This window comes from Rhinolophus ferrumequinum, chromosome 10 (assembly GCF_004115265.2).
Source record: "Rhinolophus ferrumequinum isolate MPI-CBG mRhiFer1 chromosome 10, mRhiFer1_v1.p, whole genome shotgun sequence".
Taxonomy (NCBI): Eukaryota; Metazoa; Chordata; class Mammalia; order Chiroptera; family Rhinolophidae; genus Rhinolophus; species Rhinolophus ferrumequinum.
Genome location: NC_046293.1, coordinates 1,417,570 through 1,435,762, shown reverse-complemented (window position 1 = coordinate 1,435,762; position 18,193 = coordinate 1,417,570). Strand labels below are relative to the sequence as shown.

Genomic DNA, 18,193 nt, shown 5'->3' with positions numbered 1-18,193 from the left:
AGGAGGCCACGCTGACCCCCAGGGCTCGGCCACGTTATAGGGGACAGGGGGCCCCGGTCAGTACCAGCCCCTCCCTTGGTGACATGAGCCCAGAGCTGCGTCTGGGTCGGGGCTGAGGGCCAGCGGTGCCTCCGTCACCTTCTGTCATGTGCTCTGGCGCCTGAGGTGCCCCGGCATCCTCCCAGAGCCCCTCTCGCTGATGTTGGCACAGTAGGTGCAGGCACTCGTGTCCCTGAAAGTGGGCTTCTGGTCACTTAGCTGATGGCCTGAGAAGACACAGCCCGGCCGGCTGTGCCCTTGTGACTCCCAGGACCGGGGCTCATGCCTGGGCATGTGGGGAGCTTCCAGACCATGCCACCTCCCTCCTCATCCCCTACATTGTGGGCCGCCCGTCCCCCAGCACCCGTGTGTGATGGGAAGGCCGAGGTGACTTGGGCACAGACCTACCCTGGGGCCAGCCCAGTAGGGACAGCAGGTGGGGTAGGTGCTGTCACTGAGAATCCTACAGGGTTCCAGGAAGGGAGATGGCCTTTCAGTTGAGACCCAGCTGCGCGGACGGCAAGCAGGCAGAGGATGGCCCAGGCCGAGGCGGGCACTGAGGTGGCACAGGGCACACGGGCCCCACCTGATCCCCTTCTGCCTGGAGTGTGGGCCCAAGGGCTGGGGCTGGGGGAGCTCTGGTCGCAGGGGTTCCAGTGGTGGGAGGACGGGCGGACGGCCCGTCAGCTGTCTATCCCAGCTCAGGCGCTTTGCCAGGTTTTCTGCCAAAACAAAGAGCCGGCCTGCGGTCACTCTTGGGGATGCAGGCTCTGCCCCACAGGCCTCTCCGCCAGGCTCAGCCCCATCCACGTGGAGACAGGAGCCACGGCTTCCTCAGAGGTTCCTGGTCACTTCCACGTGTGCTAGCGGCCAAGTCCAGTCCCCCGGCCGTCCTTGCTTCTGCAGGCCCGATGGGAGGCTTGGGCCTGCCAAGAGGGTGGCACTCACAGCCTGGGTGTCACCACAGTCACACAGCCCCTCCTCGGGCACAGGGACCTGTGGATCCCAGCCACCCTTGGGGCCGGGGGCACAGATACTCTGACTCTCCCTGGACACCCTCGGCTCTGTCCCAGGTCTGCCACCAACATGTAGGTGGCCCTGGGTCTGCAACAGCCTGTTGCAGATAATCCATCCCCACCTTGGCCGTGAGCTGGTGTGTTGTCACATTTGCTGGGACTCTGGGATGGTGACAGGGGCTGGGGCCTCTTGGGCCAGGGACGTGCACGCCCCCCAGCTCTGCAGCCTCCCAGGGGCTCCCCGGGGCTGCACACACACACACACCCATCGCTCTTCTCTGTGTAATTACTCAGTGCCAGCTGTGTACGGGGTGCAGTGGGAGGCACTCTTAGGGAGACCTGGGGGGGGGGCCCAGACCCGACCCCCTGGCCAGGATGCTCACACCTGCTTTGGACGGTGCTCAGCCATGTGCCCACCGGCCACGGAGGGCTGGGTGTTTCGGGGCAGCTCACTGGCAGGTATAGATGTCCCCCCAGCGTTTGAGTCTGGATCTGCTCATGTCCTAGAGAGGGTCACATGTATCGAGGGCGCCATCCTGGCCAGGCTGGCCATGGGGACGTTTCTTGGGTTCACACCATTCCTGACAAGGACGCTTCGTGTCTGCAGAGCTGACCGCTCTCTTCTCTTTGCTCCTCAGGTCTCCTGACAAACGCAGCCCCAGAGGGGACAGGGAGGGGCCTTGGCTCCCTGGAGAGGCCACGCCAGGGCCACAGTCCTCCTTCCGCAGTGGACGCCACCTTTCCCTATCCGCCCGCCCCCCGGTTCTCTGCTGCCCGACAGGTTCATCCTGTGTCCTCAGCCTCCTGAGTGAGTCTGTCCGGCATCACCGAGGAGTCTGGCCCCGGACACGGTGGGGGTGCACGGGCGTCCCTGGGGGCCTGGCCCCGCCCGCCCTCCCTGACTGGGCGCTGGCTGTGTGTCCTGAAGAAGAGGACGAGGAGGGGGCCGGATGGGCCGCAGCTGAGCCAGCAAGAGAGGCAGACGGCACTGGACCAGGGAGGACTGACTCTTGGGCGAAGAAGTGGCCTCTCCTTGTGCCCCAGACTGTCCGAATTGCTTTTATTTTCTTATCCTTTCAGTATATACTCAATAGACCAAAGAACAAATCTATTTTACCGCGGATGCGCCCCCGCCGGCAGAGTCCCCGGTCGACGGGGGGCCCAGGGGCAGAGACATGCTGGTGGCCCCTGCGGGGCGGAGAGGGCGGCCCGGCAGAGGCCCCCACCCCACGGACACTGCGGCGCGCCCTGGGAGGGCCGAGGATGCCGGCCAGCCCCGCGGGACGCGGCCGGCGAAGTCCCCACGCAGAGCCCGCCGCCCTGGGGACACAGACTGACGCGTGCGCCCTGCCCTTCTGTACTTAGATGGACTCGATCGTACTAAACTCACTCCCAGTTTTAACCAGTTCAACACGCCTCTCCACGCTCCATTTCCGATAGTGGGATAATCCAGTATTCGCCAAGAGCATGTAGGGTGTCCCGTGACTGCTGTCTCATCCGATTCGCCATTTAGCTCCAGAAAGCAAATTAAAGAAAACTAAAGTAACACTTGTTTGAAAGAGATCATTAAATGTATTTTGCAAAGCCTAAAGTTATATATTTAACAGTTTTTATATGTTGTATATTTGTAGAAAATCCTATTTAACAATTACTGTGGTCGCCCCGGCCGTCCTGAGAGGCGGGGCGAGTCCGGGTGTTCCTTGAAGTTGCCAGGATGGGCACAATGGCCCCCCCAGACCTAGGGGAGCCGAGCGCAGACAGCCAGGGCCGTGATGCCACGCGTGTGCTGGCAGTGCCCCTGGAGGCCGTGTCTGTGCATGTGGTTTGGGTCGGGTGGTCCAGCCCCGGGGCCTCTGGCTGGTGACCACCAAGTGAGCAGTATTTCGATGTCGCCTCTTCGGGTCGATTGTCTCCTTCTTCGTACCCCTGTCACCTTCGCAGACCTTGACAGCTCTGTGCAGCCCGTCTCTGCGCCCCGCTTGGACGGCCCTCTCGTTCTCAGCCTTCACGGAGAAAGTGGAGACCAGGGGCCTGGGCCACAGGCAAGGGCAGGCGTCCCGCCAGCCCACGTCCCTCCCGGTACAGCGGGGTCACCAGGCCCCGCAAATAGAGGGCCGGTTGTGTTTTTCACTCCCCTGGTCGTCCAGTGCCAGATTCCTTCGTTTTCCTGAGTTTCCGATGCAGTATACTACCTAAGGGTCCAATTAACAGGAATATTATGCTAGTTCTATGCTACTAAAAAAAAAAGTAAAAAAAAAAAGTAATAATAATAATAACTATATAGCAACTGTTCCAGCACCCGTAGACTAAAGATAGGACCGAAAAACCACTTATTTAAGGCCCGTTCCAATGTCCATGACTATTTAATTTACCTTCCAGTCACCACAGATTTAGAGGTATGTGTGTTTCGCAGTAAAAGAAACGCCTGGGATCTTGGTTTCTCATCACAGGGTGCTGTCCCAGCCGCCAGTCCCGGGCTCCACGGCCTGGCCTCGCTCCGGCAGGCAGCGGGCAGGAGCCCTGGGAGGGTCCCCCAGCCCTGCACACCTCTGCCACCCCGTCAGCGTCCCCACCACCTCCCTCTCACCTGTGTCTTTTGACAGCAAGTGTAGACATCTTCCAGAGCAGAGACCGGGGGATTTAAGATGTTACGGCTTTTTTTTTTTCTTGTTTTACAGTATTCAATTTTGTGTTGATTCAGCTAAATTATGAAAATAAAGAAAAAGCTCCTTTGATAAGCATGGCTTTTGTTCGCTGGCCGTGGTGTCCTGGGAGAGGGGCTGCAGCCCGCTTGGCCGGAGCGGGAGGGGCTCAGAGCACACCTGGCCGCAGGGCGTCCTTCCCGGGCACCGGGCCTCCCTCGGCCTGCATGTGAGTCCCCCTCCCCCAGGCAGAGGCCGATTCCTGGGCCTCAGTCTCGTCCGCGTGCGGCCACGGGAGAGAAAAGGCACCTCACTCTATTTCATTCCTCTCCTGGGGCCGAGGACTCCTCGGTCGTGCCAGTGGGAAGGCTAGTGACCACATGCTTTCACCTGTCCCCTCACGACCCAGGAGCAGCACTGAGTTCGGGGACTCCCGACGGAGACCGACATCCACAGGACCCCCTTTCTGGGGAAATCCGCTCAGATCTTTGAGGAGCAGTTTGGAGTTCAGAGACCCCCACCGAAGGGCAAGCAGTTTCCAAGTGGTCAGATGGTGAGCCGTAGGCCATGAGAAGTCTGCGTTTGATTTCAAGGTGACTTCACTGACGACTGGAGCAGTCCTGCCCCTGCCCACTGATACGGAGCTGAGCCTGTCCTGGGAGGCAGGGAAGGCAGCAGCTGCCACAGAGACCCCAGCAGGGCCGCTCCCCTGCCCCGGTGGTCGCCCAGGCGTCTTGTGCGGGGGGCTCACCTTGGTGAACAGCTTTGGGGCTTTGCAGTCAGCGCGCAAACAGCAGGGCGAGTGACCTGGACAGGGGTCCACCCACTGATCCTTTCTCTGTCTACATGAGAAATGAGAGGCTGGAAGGGGCAGGCGGTGTTCGCGTGCCAGGGGTCAGGCTGTGCAAGCAAGGGCTCCTGGGTGGCTCGGTCCGAGAGCGGCCCGCCCAGTCTGTAGGGGCCCCAGTCACTATTCCAGAGTCTTCTGGGCTTATCGGAGGGACCAATACATCATGAAGCTGGAGAAAAAGATTAAGAGCTCTATGACCACGGCACTCATGGAAGGAAGGCTGCTTGCCGCCACCCAGAGCCGGGGCTGTCAGTCAGGGCTGGGACACGCTGCGTGACAAACAGCCCCTCCTTTGGAGCTTGGCCTTCCGCAAACATGGCTCCCCTCGTGCCACAGGCCAGTGTTGCTGGCGGGTACGAGTCCCTGAGAGGCTCCCGCTCACTGCTTCTGCCTGTTGCTGACTTGGTCTTCTGGCCTCGGTTTCCTTACCCACTGCACGGGCGGGCATCGTGGCTGCCGGCCTCCAGGCTGTGGAAAGAGTCCTCTGTGGGCTGGAGTGCTCTCCCAGGCATGACGGACATGTGAGGTCCGTCTTCCTGCTCCCTCCGCGGTGCCCTGTCCTGGCCATACTGTGCACTGAGGCTGACAGATGCGTGGACGCTGCCCCCAGAGGGGAGAGGAGACTGTTCGGTCCTCCCCAGCCACACCAGCCCTGCACCCAGAGCCGCCCACTGGCCACTCCAGCAGGGCAGCCTGGCTCCTGAGCCTGGGCTCTGGCAGCCAGGACAGGCCCGGCCTGGTGGAGGTCACGCTGCTGTATAAGGGGGGTGGGACTCGGGTCATCGTGTCTTAGCTGTGTGGCATGAGCAAGTCGCACCGCGTTTTTGAGCCTCAGCTTCTCCATTGGAGGAAGGCAGAGTTGTGCCAAGCTGTCTTTCCGGAAGGTCTAGGGGCCGCTGTACGTGACAGGCCCGGCACAGGTTGCCTGTGAAGAGCGGCGGGTGTGCTTCCTTCACCCCTCAGCCCTTTTGGGGCGATTCTGCATGTCACCCGCCGACACTGCTCCAGCTCACAGCACCGCGTTTCACGGAGGCCCCGCGTGGGCCTGCGTTCTCGCTCTGCCTCCACGAGGTGTAGACGTGAGCCTCGGCTGCCGGAGGTTGGCATCCTATGAGCGTTTCCCCGTCCAGGGAAGGTGAAGCTCCAGGTGCAGAGCGAGGGTCCCCATCGTCACGGCCACAGCCTTCAGGTGTGCCTTCCTGTGACCAGCTGTGGTCCGGCCGGTCCAGGTGAGGGACCAGCTCAGCCTCCCAGGGCAGCTGTGTTGTAGGGTATGTTCAGTGCCGTGTGGCATGCGTGCACGTTGCCTGTTTCACGGTCACCTCATGTGCTGAGCACTTAAGTGGGGTCCGAGGAGCAGCCCTACACGGCTCCTCACCTCCAGGGGCCTCACGGTCACGCTCAGGTGTCTGTCGGGAGGCGACTGAGATGGGCTGGCACCCACAAACCCCGGGCTGTCCTGCTGGACCTTGCCAGCCCCCCAGGCACCTCCCCTCCCCTGCATCCCAAGTCCTCTCCTGCTGGGAGTCCCAGGGGCCACAGCAACCCCTCACGTTGGCACCCTTGTCCGAAGCTGTCACCCCGAGAAACTGCCACCCATGGAGAGTGTGCTTCTCTTGAATAGCCCATGGAATGTAAGGACCTGGAGATTCCTGAAGGTTTCTGGGGTGCTCGGCTCAGTGAGAAGAGGTGGGGCCCCCGCACATCTCTCTGCAGGCTGAGCCTCAGGTGGTGCTGATCTGAGCTGGTGATGGCACCACACCCCAGGCCGAGCTGGTACCAGGCCCCGTGTGGCTGTGGAGAGGACCCAGGGGGCACTGCCTCTGTTCCCTTCCTGGGCCTCCTGGGTCAGCCTGGCCCGGGAGAAACTGTACTGATGTGCGAGAGGGGCCACTGGCCACCTGGACAGAGGGGCCAGGGGAGGGGAGCACAGGTGGACAGACTGGAGCAGGTGGCTGGGAGAGGGGAGGAAGTGGGCTCAGAGCGCGGTGGGGCGAGGGGTGCCATGCCGGCTGGGATGGGGCAGCAGGGCTGCATGGCACCCGGGCTGAGTGCTCGGCACGGGATCCAGGTGGGGACGGCAGCCCACCCCCATGCACTCGTGTCCTGAAGTGTCCGTCTCAGGTGTCCCCCGGCCCACCTTGCACTGTCTCACCACTACAGTGAAAGCTCGTGTGGGCACCCACTCTGTGGGGGCTGCTCCCTGCACTGCCCTGGCCCCGGGGGGTGGCTGCCACTGGGAGACAGGGACACGGCTGGACCCGTTCCCAGACACGGAGCACCTCCTGTGTGCAGGCCCTTTGTGGTGCCGTATTTGTTAGAGGTGTGTCCACACCGTCCCGGATTCCAAGCCAGCCCCAGGCGGGGTCAGCGCTCAGCCCCTTGGGGTCTGTTTCCAGAGGTCAGCATGTTTCTCTGTCCTCAGCCGCCCCCACCCCCACCCCCACTCAGGCCTCAAGCACGGAGTCTGAGTGCCTGGCACATAGCCCGTCACCTCCCCACAGCAGCACCCCGTTGGGTCTCCAGCCGTGGGCACGGGGTGGGTGTCTGTGGTCTCCTGTTGTGAAGGCTGCGTGCTCACACTCCTTTCCTGGGCTGGCTTGTCCGGTTCTGTGGTTGTGTGTATTTTCCCCAGTTAGTTGTTAGCTGCTTTAGGGGATACTGCATCTTAAGTATCTTTTATTTCTTCCTTCTGTGCCCACAGTCATGGAATTATTCTGCAATAATAACCACATTTATTTCCTGCTTTTATGAATGTCATCTCGCTTACTCCTTCAGCCAAAACAGCAGGGAGGGCATTCGTCTCCTTCCTCGGTGGGTGAGTGGGTGGCTAGGTGGCCCCTCGCAGCTGGCAGCACCTGGAGGGTCTGCCCGTGGTGTGACCCTCCTTTCTCACTGGTTCTGCCCACCTGGGCCAGCCACACCACCTGGTCCTCTCATAAAGGTGGAAAGTTGAGCCTGGGGAAGCGACTGCCGTCCAGTCTGCAGAGGCATCCAATGTCACAGTGAGCATTAGAGAAAACGTTCCTCTGACACTTGAGAAATGGTCAGACTTTATGCAGGACTATTGCACTCGGGGCGAGACCGGCTCCATTCCGAATGCAGCCAAGACAGCTGGGCACCGACAGCCGATGAGCAGAGTGAGTGGCCAGTGGGCAGGAAGTTGCGAGTGGGGACAACATGAGTGGGGGTTTCTCACCAAACCGACGGCGCAGGATCCTTGCTGAAGGCAGGTCGGGGGCTCAGACGTCCCAGGTGGGGCTGCAGAACTTGGTCACATATCCAGACTGGGATTCCTCTCTAAACCGATGCAGCAGGTTCTTCCTAGAACTGGACTCCGCGTGGGTGGATGGGACATTCACGGTCAGGCCGAGCCCCGCGGAAGGCTCACAGGGGCCTGACTAAAATTGAGCCCAGGCAAGCATTTTGCCACGAATTTTCTCTGAACGTTGAAATGGTACCTTCCACACAAAAGTCCACAGAGCGACCCTGTCGTCTGAGCCCAGCCTCACCTCAGATCACAAACGGAGAAGGAAACACTCTCGTTCCTGGGAGATGACGTGACTTGTCCAGAGCCCGTGGTCAGGGCTGGTGTTCCGACGCGCCTCTGAGAGGGGACCGGAGGACGGCCGTCGTTTGAAGCCACCTGCAGGGTCACACCCCGTCTGATACTGCCCAGAATGGGAAGGTCGGCGCGTGGCCAGAGGTTGGCCGTAAAGCCCTTCCCTTCCGAACCAGGGCAGGGAGGCACTCTGGCCACGAACGACAGGGCTGTGGCCAGAGTCAGACCCCAAAGACACGCCCCACACACACCTTCAGCTCCGGGGGCCGCCCTGCCCGTGGTTCCCGGGACCCAGCCTGAGGCATAGGCCTTGCAGGGCCAGCAGACGGGATGCTCTGGGCTCCTTCCCTGGAGATCTGCAGAAGCCCGAGCTGCAGGGGCACAGTCCTGGCCACGTGAGTCTTCGTGGTCTTGTCCCAGACAAGTGCATCGCGAGTGGCGTCAGCTAACGGCTGCCAGCACACAACTCACTGGGGGATGTTCGAACTGGCTCAGAAGGACGGGGCCACATGAGGCCCAGCACCCAGGGTGTTGCTGGCTGCGGACGGCGGACCCCCGCAGGGGGCCTCTGCTTCCACCTTCGTGGGACCCCTTCTGCCACAGTGGTTGGAGGGAGGCCGGCAGGGAGGGCTGGGGCCTTAGGGCTCACAGGTGTTAAAGGAGCATCTAGTATTCTAGGGCCCACTCGTCCCCCAGGAGCACCTGGGACCTGGCTGACTCCGTCCAGAAGATGTCCCTTACCGCTCTTGGTGGCCCCAGCTGTCACCGTCCCCGACACCTGCCGTGGATCTGGACAGTGGGCACACTCCCTCTCTGGACCCGGGGACCCAGGACAACAGAACACGGCAGATGCCTGGGGTACGGGGAGCGGGTCCTGCAGAGTGAGGACGATTAAAATGCATGACCGCCAGCCTGATCTCATCTCCATCGGCTCCGTTTTTCAAGGGTTGTCGTCAGGTCCTGTTCCAGCACTGGCCATCATTAACTGCAGATATGACACATTCGCTAATGAAATCGATTTCGTCAAGTTATCAATTTAATTCCTAAAATGTAACCCAATTTTACTGTCACGTAGGCGACCGAGGCTGTGCGGCTGGACGTCATAAGTCAGCGGGAGAGAAGGAGCCTTCTGACTCTCAAATAATTAAACTGACTTTTCTGCTTTGGATTCACAAACTTCGCGTTAATTATGGCTGCGAGGGCCCGTAAATCACTGCGGGTGAGATGAGGCCTGGGCGGCCCCCGAGTGGGGAGAAGTTGGGAGGGGTCCTGACACGGGGAAGTCGGACAGGTGCAGACACCCCAAGACGTGTGGGGCGGCCGCCAGTGCAGGACTCAGCCAACCCCCCACACAGCGCCGTCCATCAGCTGCCGGCCTGTCTGCTCCCCACGCGTGAAAGGGAAAGAAACGTCAGCAACATGGAATGAAGACATTTCCCTCTGGTGCTGCCCCTATACTTGTGTGGGTCCTTCCAGACTTTTCTGTGACCCTATAGAAGGAGGCCAAGGGACTTCTCAACCAACTGCTTTTATCCAGAGAGTTCTGCCCTTGCTCAGGGGTGCTTTGGCCTCGGCATTCCGTGTCATAGTCAAGGTCAAAGGCTTCGGACAAGGACCCTGGGTGTTTGTTCAGGCCTCAGGTGGCCCAGCCCTCAGGCCTGGAGTCCCCCACCCTATGGGCCCTTGGACCCCACATAGGAGGCGGGGAACACAAGCTCATGGGGGCCAGCGGTGGGCTCGGCCCCCAGGAGGGGCTGTGATTCACTCTGGGACAAAGTTCACTGACGTGAGGATGAAATGATGTCTCAGAGGAGGGGGGCAGGGGCTCCTGTGCCCTGTCTGCTCCGCATTGCGTTGTCGGCAAACAGCCCCCTGGGTTCTGTCTAGGGGGCGGGTGTCGGGCTGTGGCCCCTCATTGGTCCAGGGAAGCAATGCAAATGCAGATGTCCAAGGTTGTCCTCAGCAGCCATCGCAGGACACAGAGCTCCACACAGACAGCACCGGGGCAAGTGCCAGCCAGACGGGCCTGGGAGACTGCTCGCTGAGGACAGATAATTAACACGGGCAGAGGAGTCCCTAAGAGGCCGAGAGCAGACTGCCCTCACGTGCATTCTCTGTGCAAAGCTGCCGGGAGGAGCACAGAACCCGCAGCCAGTTGCTTCAGTCCTCTTCTCAGAGTTTTCTTAGAGGAGCTCAGAGAGGGGGACACTGTCTGCTGAAGAGAAAGGAAAATCTGAAGACCTGGCAAAGGCGGACACAGCCTGTTATGAAAGAGGAATGAGGACTTACATCCCTCCTACAGGGGAAATGAAAGAGAAGTTCAAGGATCCAAGGCACCCAAGAGGCCTCCTCCGGCCTTTACGTATTTTGTTCTGAGTGTCGCCTCCAAATCAAAGGAGCGCACCCCGGCCCATCCATCGGTGACGTTGCAAAGATGCAATGACAGCTCATGAGAAGGAGGTGGCTGAGCTGCAGGAAAACTACAAAACGAAGACTCCTGCAGACGGAACTAAAGGAAAGCCTGCTGCAGCCAGAAAGGGAGTTGTCAAGGCCAAAAAGAGCAAGGAAAAGAAGGAAGATAAGGAAAAGGAGGAGGAAGATGAAGAAGATGAAGATGAATAAGTTAGTTTTAGCGTAGTTTTTCTTTTCTTTTCCATAAAGCATTTAACACTGCTGTACACAACTCACTCCTTCTAAAGAAAAAATTGAAATGTAAGACTGTGTAAGAGTTGTTTTTTGTTAAAAAAAAAAAAAAGTGCTCAGCCAGGAAATTCGGGGTCTGTATCCATGACCTGGTTGTACCAGACGAGCCGTGAAATGGCTGTTTGACCTTGGGAGGCGTCTGTGTGTCCGTCTGTGTCTGCGTGTAAGTGTCTGTCCAGCCAGCTGTGTCCCCAGGAGGCGGGTGTCCCGCAGTCACCATGGCCCCCACTGTCAGGGGGCATGGTGTGTCCTCGGGGCTGTGACAGGAACGTGCTCCAGACATAAATGCAGTCCCGGGGTGTGTGGCAGAGACAGCCCAGGATCCCTCTGCAGGGACGTCCCCCAAACGTGATCCCCACAGACCAGGGGCTGGGGAGGGGGTCTGCCTCACAGTCAGCCCTGGGATACGGGTGGCGGTTTGTCAGACACAAACTTCCAAAGACATTGTTATTTGTTTTTAAAGGAAAGAAAATGTGAAAAAGGGAAAAAATACTCTTAAGGAGCAGGTACATTGGGGACGGACCAAACTCTGGCCTGTGGCTGCTGTGCAGGAGGGGCCGTCCCTGCTCCCCTGAGCCCGCCCCGACGGGCTCCCCTCTCACCTTTACCAGCAGCCGCTGCCATTCGACCTGCCCTGCGGCTTCCAGGGACCTGCAGGTCCCTGATCGTGGGAACTATGCCTTCACCGCCGTGCACTCACTCAGGCCCAGGAGCCTGTGACAGGCCCTCAGGCTGGTAGAGGCGTGTGGGACAGTGGACCCGGCCTGCTGAGTTCAGGAGCCCATGCAGTGTGGCTAGGGGGCCACAGGCAGACCACCCCCCACCCCTTACCCCCACCCCCGCCCAGGGACCCGCAGCTTTAGTCTCCAGCAGGGAGAGAGCAAGACGGCTGGGGCAGGAGTGTCAGCACCTGACGGCCAGGGAAGGCCGCGGTGACCAGTGATATCTGGAGTGACATGAGGGCTTGGAGGGCACATCCGGAGATTGTTTCTGGGTGTGGAGGCCTGAGGCAGGCCGGGGGCTGGGCCTGCAGTGACAGGAAGCCGTGTGACACGGTTGACAGTGAGGGCGGGGTGCCACTGCATCCCACGGGGTCTTGCTCGTCTGGCTCTGAGCTGGAGAAACTGCTCATTACTGAGTGCGCGGTTCGCCTGGCACCCTCACAGCCAGGAGGGACGTGCCATTGATGGGCAAACGGGTTGCGGATGGCGATGAGGCTGGAAACTGCTTTCCAGCACAGCAATCCTTTTTCGTTTGCTCATAAATGTCTACATGGTCCTTTCCGGGGATAAAACAATGTCATCTTTGGTGTTTGCAGAGCGCGGAGCTGGGGTGGTTTGAGCAAAGCCCCTGGAGCTGGTTATAGACACAACCCAGGCTTTGCTCCCTGGGCGGGCAGCTGGCATTAGGGGACACATCAGATCTTGTGCTCAGCTTGTCCCCGCCGTGGATTCCGGGACAGAAAATGGTTGTGTGTCTGCTTTCTGGTTGCGGGCTGGCCCTGGCCTTGGCGCTGGAACACAGGCTGAGTGTGGTTTCCTCGGACTCCGGTCTCCAGGACAAGACGAGGCAGCCCTGGGGCAGCCCAGTTACAGCTCTGTGCCCGGAGCTGGAAAGGGCAGCAGAAGGGGACCTGGCAAAGACCTGCCGTTGCACAGCTGCCTGTGCTAAAAGCAGTAGAAATGGGGGACGAGAGGGACCGGCAGCACATCGTTTTGTTGGAGCCTCCAATCAAAACGTTTGAGGTCGCTGTTGTCACCCGTAACTTACCCTACCTGGCTGAGGAGAGGACATTCTCCTGGACCATCCCACTTTAGGACCATTGGGGACAGAAGTTTGGGGCTCTCGTTTGCTTTCCTGTCCATTCCAGCTTCTTGAAAATCCGGTCTCACGTCCCCTGTGAGGCTTGCCATGTGGCCTGCCTGCCAGTGACCAGGGTCACCCAGGCCCACGGCACCAGGGGATGACCCGTTTCTCAGGGGACACCTCTGGGGCATGGGGCCCTCAGGACGGCCACCCTCCCGTGCAGGGCACAGGCAGGACATCATGGGTGCGCCCTCAGCCTCCCGACACCCACGGGAGCTCTGCCGTGCTCGTGTGACCACCTTAACATCGATGGCTGGTTCAGGCAAACGAGATGACCGTCCAAAGCACGTCTGGTCTCTGTTCCATTTCCTCCTCCAACCGGCGTAGAACGAGAACTGCCAAGAGAAGGCTGTGTTCCCACCTATGGAGAGAGCAGCCCGGCAGGCAGACTCAGACCCCAAGTGCCCAGGTCCCAGGGCCCGAGGCCTGGAGAAAGGAAGGCATGGAACGTGTGAGGCGTGTGTGTCAGGCTGTGTCCTGTGAACCCAAAGTCACACGGGGCCTCCCTGAGTGAGAACTGGAGTGGTGTCGCGACATGTGAGAAAACGCAGCCCCGCTGAGCAGCGGCAGACGTGAGCCTGGAGCAGGGAGAGCCACCAGAGCCCGGCAACGTCGGTGCCCTTTCAGTGCCCCTTCCCTCGTGTGGCTCAGATTCATCCTCTTTAAACTCTCGCTTCACTGGCAGGATGCTCCCATTCTCTGTCAGATTGCATCTGGGGCTGCTTTTCAATGCCGCTCCCTAAGGCTTCTCTTCTCTCTCCCTCTGCCCAACCCGACGGTCGGTCAGGTGACTCTCCCAGGTCCCTCTTCTCCCCCGGGACATCCGGCCCCACAGGAAGGAGTGCAACTCTCCTGCATCTCCAGAGCTTGGGAACAGTCAGCTCCTGTCATGTGTGTGCTAAGTGTGTGTTCCAGTGTTGAGGTTGTTGGAATAACCTGCAGGCAGGAACATGGGCGTGACCAGCACGGTGTGATGGTTGGGGTGCTGGGATTTTTCTGGAGGCCGTGGCACAGCCAGGTTCTGCATCTCAGACCTCCGAGCTGGAGGCTCTGTGGGAGGGATGCCACAATCCTTGGCAGGGCTCTGGGTGAAGGGCAGGCATCCCCAGGGAGCAACGTGTGTGAATCCCTCTCTATTCACACTGCCCAGCCAGCTAGTGTGTTCTGGGAGGTTCCACAGCACATACACCACGGCAGATTCATGTTAATTATGGAGCAGCAGAGCATGGCTGTCGCACCCTGGACACTGGCAGACAATCAACATGGCATATGAGGGGCAGGGTGTGACCACAGACCACGAGCTGATGTTCTATTGCAAGGAGACTCGGGGGATATGAACTGTTGGGGCGACTGTGCTGGGCTGTGCCGTGGTGGGTTGTGGCAGTAATGGCCCCATGGACTCACACCCCTTGTATCTCCCACACTGATTCTGAGCTTGGTCATGTGACATCCTTTGGCCAATCAAACAATAGCAAACGTGATGCAGGCAGGTAAGTTGCAAGTGCTGGCTTATTATTACGGAATTTGCCCACTCTTGATGTACTCACACCCACCGACCACGTGAACCAGCCTGGGAGATGCGGTAGGAGAATACCACAGCAGACGAGGCCGGCTGACATTCCACGCCCACTCTCTGGACTCATCGTGAGCCCAGCTGATTTCAGCAGAAGAAACAGTCAGCCAAGCTCCGCCCGTGTCAGGCTCACGTGATAGATATGTGACTCTTGTAGATGGCTGGCAGGAAATGAAAGCCAGACAGCAGTAGAATATCTGGAGAGTTCTGGGGGAGAAAAATCAACCTTTTCCAACTTAAAATTCTATATCTAGCAAAAGGTTTACTTTTAAAAATGATGGTAAAATAAAGATACTTGCAGAAATAGAAAAACTGAGAAATGGAGTCCCAAAACACTCTTACTCCTGGACATATTAAAAGGCGAGACAGAAAATAAAGGAACCAATGGGAAATCTTGGAGATTCCAGAAGGGACAAGGGGCGATGGAAGGTGGGAATGCTGGTAACAAACAGAGATGGTGAAGTTAGACAAGTCTTCCCTAGATAACAATTACACAATCTGAGCCTCATTCTACAAAACAACTATTTGAAGGCACTGGAAAATGAATGAAGGCAGGAAGAAATTGAGAAGAATTTACTTCTGAAAGAATGTTATCATGGCAAGTAAGAGCTGCAGATTTTTTGGCTTTCTTACCTGGGGCTGCTCCCAAAAACCCCAGCTGTGGTGACAGAGAAGACACAGCCCTGCCAGCTTGAGGCATCAGGTGGCAGAGCTCAGAGCAGCAGGGCTGCTGGAAGTGGAAGGAGAATGTTTGTAAGCGCAGAGGCTCACACGGGGCAAGATCCAAAATCTGAGTGGAAACTTGGCCCAAATTCCTGGCTGACCAGCAAGAACACAGGACCATGGGAGAGTGGAGAGAAGAGGCAGACACTGGAGAGGCGATGCTCTGCTGCTCTGTGCAGAATCCTGTGCCTTTGCCCAAGGACGTTGCCCCCCTGCACAGTCTCGGCAGCCGAGAAAGGAAGTTGTCCCAGCTTGAGGTGTCAGAAGGAAGACAGAGTGGCCAGAGTAACTGAAGATTCATGTTAGTTTCAGAAGCAAGAGATCTAGAAAGTTGAGGCCCCAAATCTAACTATAAACCTTGTCCAAGTACTCAGGTGCACAGTAAACCACACAGGTGCAGGAAACACACACACACACATGCAGTCAGGATAAAAAATAAGCACAGCTGGAAGCCAAAAGCACAACGAAAAAAACAACAACCTTAAGCAGAGACATCAGCTGCTGCACGTTTCAGGCGAGACAGATTTCACAGTTGAGCGCAGGCAAAATAATTGCCTACTGTGACAAGAACCAACCACCTTCAGAAAAATAAGACGTTTCAGAGTGTCCATAACATATTACTTACAAAGATGAGTTTTCCGCCAAAATTTATTAGGCATGCAGAAGAGCAGGAAAATGTAATCTGTACTCAGGGGAAAAAATTCAGGCTTAGAAGCCAACTCTTGAGTCAGCCCTTCCATTGGATTTAGCGAAGATGTCAAAGCAGCTTTAATGTGTATTATGTGCCATTGAGTGGGCTCTGATTCCTGGGGACACTATGAATGAGTGAAGTCCACAGTGTCCAGTCCCCAAAAGCCCGTCTCAGCTCCTGGAGACTCAGTCTGTGCCTTCTTTTATGGAGTCAATCCATCTCATATTGGGTCTTCCTCTTTTCCTGCTGCCTTCATTTTTCCCCAGCATTAGTGTCTTTTTCAAAGAACCCAGCCTTCTCATGATGGGCCCAAAATAAGATAGCTTCAGTTTTGTCATCTTAGCCTGCAGGAAGGCAAAAATGTTTTGTGTCAGGCTCTTACACATATGTCTAAATAATTAAAGAAAAATGTGGTATTAAAGAGTGATAGAGAATTTCAACAGAGAAATGAAAACTGTAAAAACATAGAGTGGTATTTCTAGAGGTTAAAAATATAATATCAGAAAATAAATTGAAAAATTTACCAGATCGGCTCAACAGCAGATTGTAGATAGCAAAAGAGAGAATCGGTGAACCTGGAGATAGACCAATAAAAATGATCCAATCTGAAACACAGATAGAAAAGTGATTGAAGAAAAACACAAAAGCTTCAGAGACCTGTAGAACAATATTAAGCAGTCCAACTTAGGTGGAATCAGAGCCCTGGAACGAGAGAGGAGAAAATGTGGTATAGAAAAAGCATCTGAAGAAAGATGGCCAAGACTTCCTAACTTGGGTGAAAATATTAACATACAGATCCATACAGATCAACAACCCAAAGTAGGAGAAGTGTAAGAAACCACAAGTAGGTGTGTAATAGTCAAACGTCTGAAAGACAAAGACAAATTCTTGAAAGCAGCAAGAGGAAAAAGACACATGTCATTCAGGGGACAATGTTATTAGTGGCTGACTTCCCAACAGAAACAGTGGAGGCCAGACATGTTGAAGAGACATATCTAAAGTGTGGAGGGTGAAAAGAAAAATCTGTCAACCAAAGATTCTATACCCAGAAAAACTATTCTTCAAAATGGGGTGGGAAATAAAGACATTTCAAGTAAAACAAAACTGAGAAAATTCACTGACCATAAGACCACACTGCAAGAAATGTAAAGTATATGAATATCAATAAATTCGTGCGTGCACAGTCTCATACGTCTGTAGGATACCTATGGTTGTTTAAAACCAAAATGACAACACTGCGCTGTTGGTTTGAAATGTGCGGAGGTTTTGTTTATCTCTGTATAAAGGCATATAGCCCCAAGGATGAGCTGTGCAAATAAAAAATGTCCTGTTGCAACCTTCCTATTTTTCAGAAGTAATTTAATATTGACCTTAAGTTGATTGTGATAATGTAATATAGTGCATAGCACAGAAGTTTCACTGGAAAACCTGGAAGTGGAATTAGAGTGGTATGCTAAAAATATGTGATGACCACAGACAAAGACGGCAAAGGAAGTTTATAGAGAGAACAATGAGATGAGGCAATAGAAAAGAAGAGGTCACTTCATGCAAGCCATTGAGCCGTCACACCACGTATAAATAGAATAAGCATGCCAGTCAAAAGACAGGAATTGACAGATGGGATAAAATGGCAAGAACAAAATACATGCTTTAAACAGACCCTTTAACACCCAGACACACGTAGATTGAAAGTGGAAGAATGGAGAAGATATGCCATAAAAAACAGTATGCCTAAGAAATCTGGAGTGGATTTGTGAATGGTAGACAAGATGGATTTTCAGACAAGGAGTATTACTACAGACAAAAGGAACATTTAATAATAAGGAAGTGTCACTATAGCAGGAAAATGAAAGAATAATAAATGTATATGTGCCCCCCAAATAAATATAAAGTACATGAAGCAAAAACTGACAGAAATGTAAGGAAAAATAGACAATTTAACTATTAGAAATGGAGATTTCATTACTCCTCCATCAGTAATTGATAGAACAAGTAGGCAGGAAATCAGTAAGTATATAGAAAACTTGGACAATATCAGTCAATATCGCTGACATTTCTAGAACTTTCCAAACAACCAAGAATGAACACCTAGAAGTGGAATGTCTGGGACATATGGCATGGGTATGCTTATATTGTTTTAAATTACCAAAATCTTTCCAGGAGTCATTCTACCATGTCTGATCAGTCTTTATTAATTTTAACAATTTCAATGGATATAGAGTCTCAGCTTTATAGTTTCAACTGTATATAACTTTTCAAGACACGTGAAAAATGAACCAAAATATACCAAATGTTGGACAAAAAGCAAATCTCAAAAAATTTCAAAGAATGAAAATCATACAGTGTGTTTTCTCTGATCACAACAGAATTAAATTAGAAATCAATAAGAAAATATCTGGTAAATTCCCAAATATTTGGAAATACCTTCTCAATAATCTATGCATTAAGGAAAAAAGGGAAACTAAAACTGTATATATTTAAATTCATTTAAATATTTGACTTGAAAGATAATAAAACACAACATAGTA

At 55.4% G+C, this 18,193-nt stretch overlaps 1 protein-coding gene across 2 annotated transcripts in view; it reads left to right on the top strand.

The window, feature by feature from the left end:
- TAFA5 (TAFA chemokine like family member 5) overlaps positions 1 to 3,315 on the top strand; it is a 172,026-nt gene extending 168,711 nt beyond the window's left edge. For both annotated transcript variants that reach the window (XM_033118402.1, XM_033118401.1), the window contains exon 4: positions 1,694 to 3,315. In XM_033118402.1, coding sequence (XP_032974293.1) covers positions 1,694 to 1,702 — 9 coding nt within the window. In that variant the 3' untranslated portion in view covers positions 1,703 to 3,315. The remainder of the gene's footprint in view (positions 1 to 1,693) is intronic.
- The last annotated feature ends 14,878 nt before the right edge of the window (positions 3,316 to 18,193 follow it).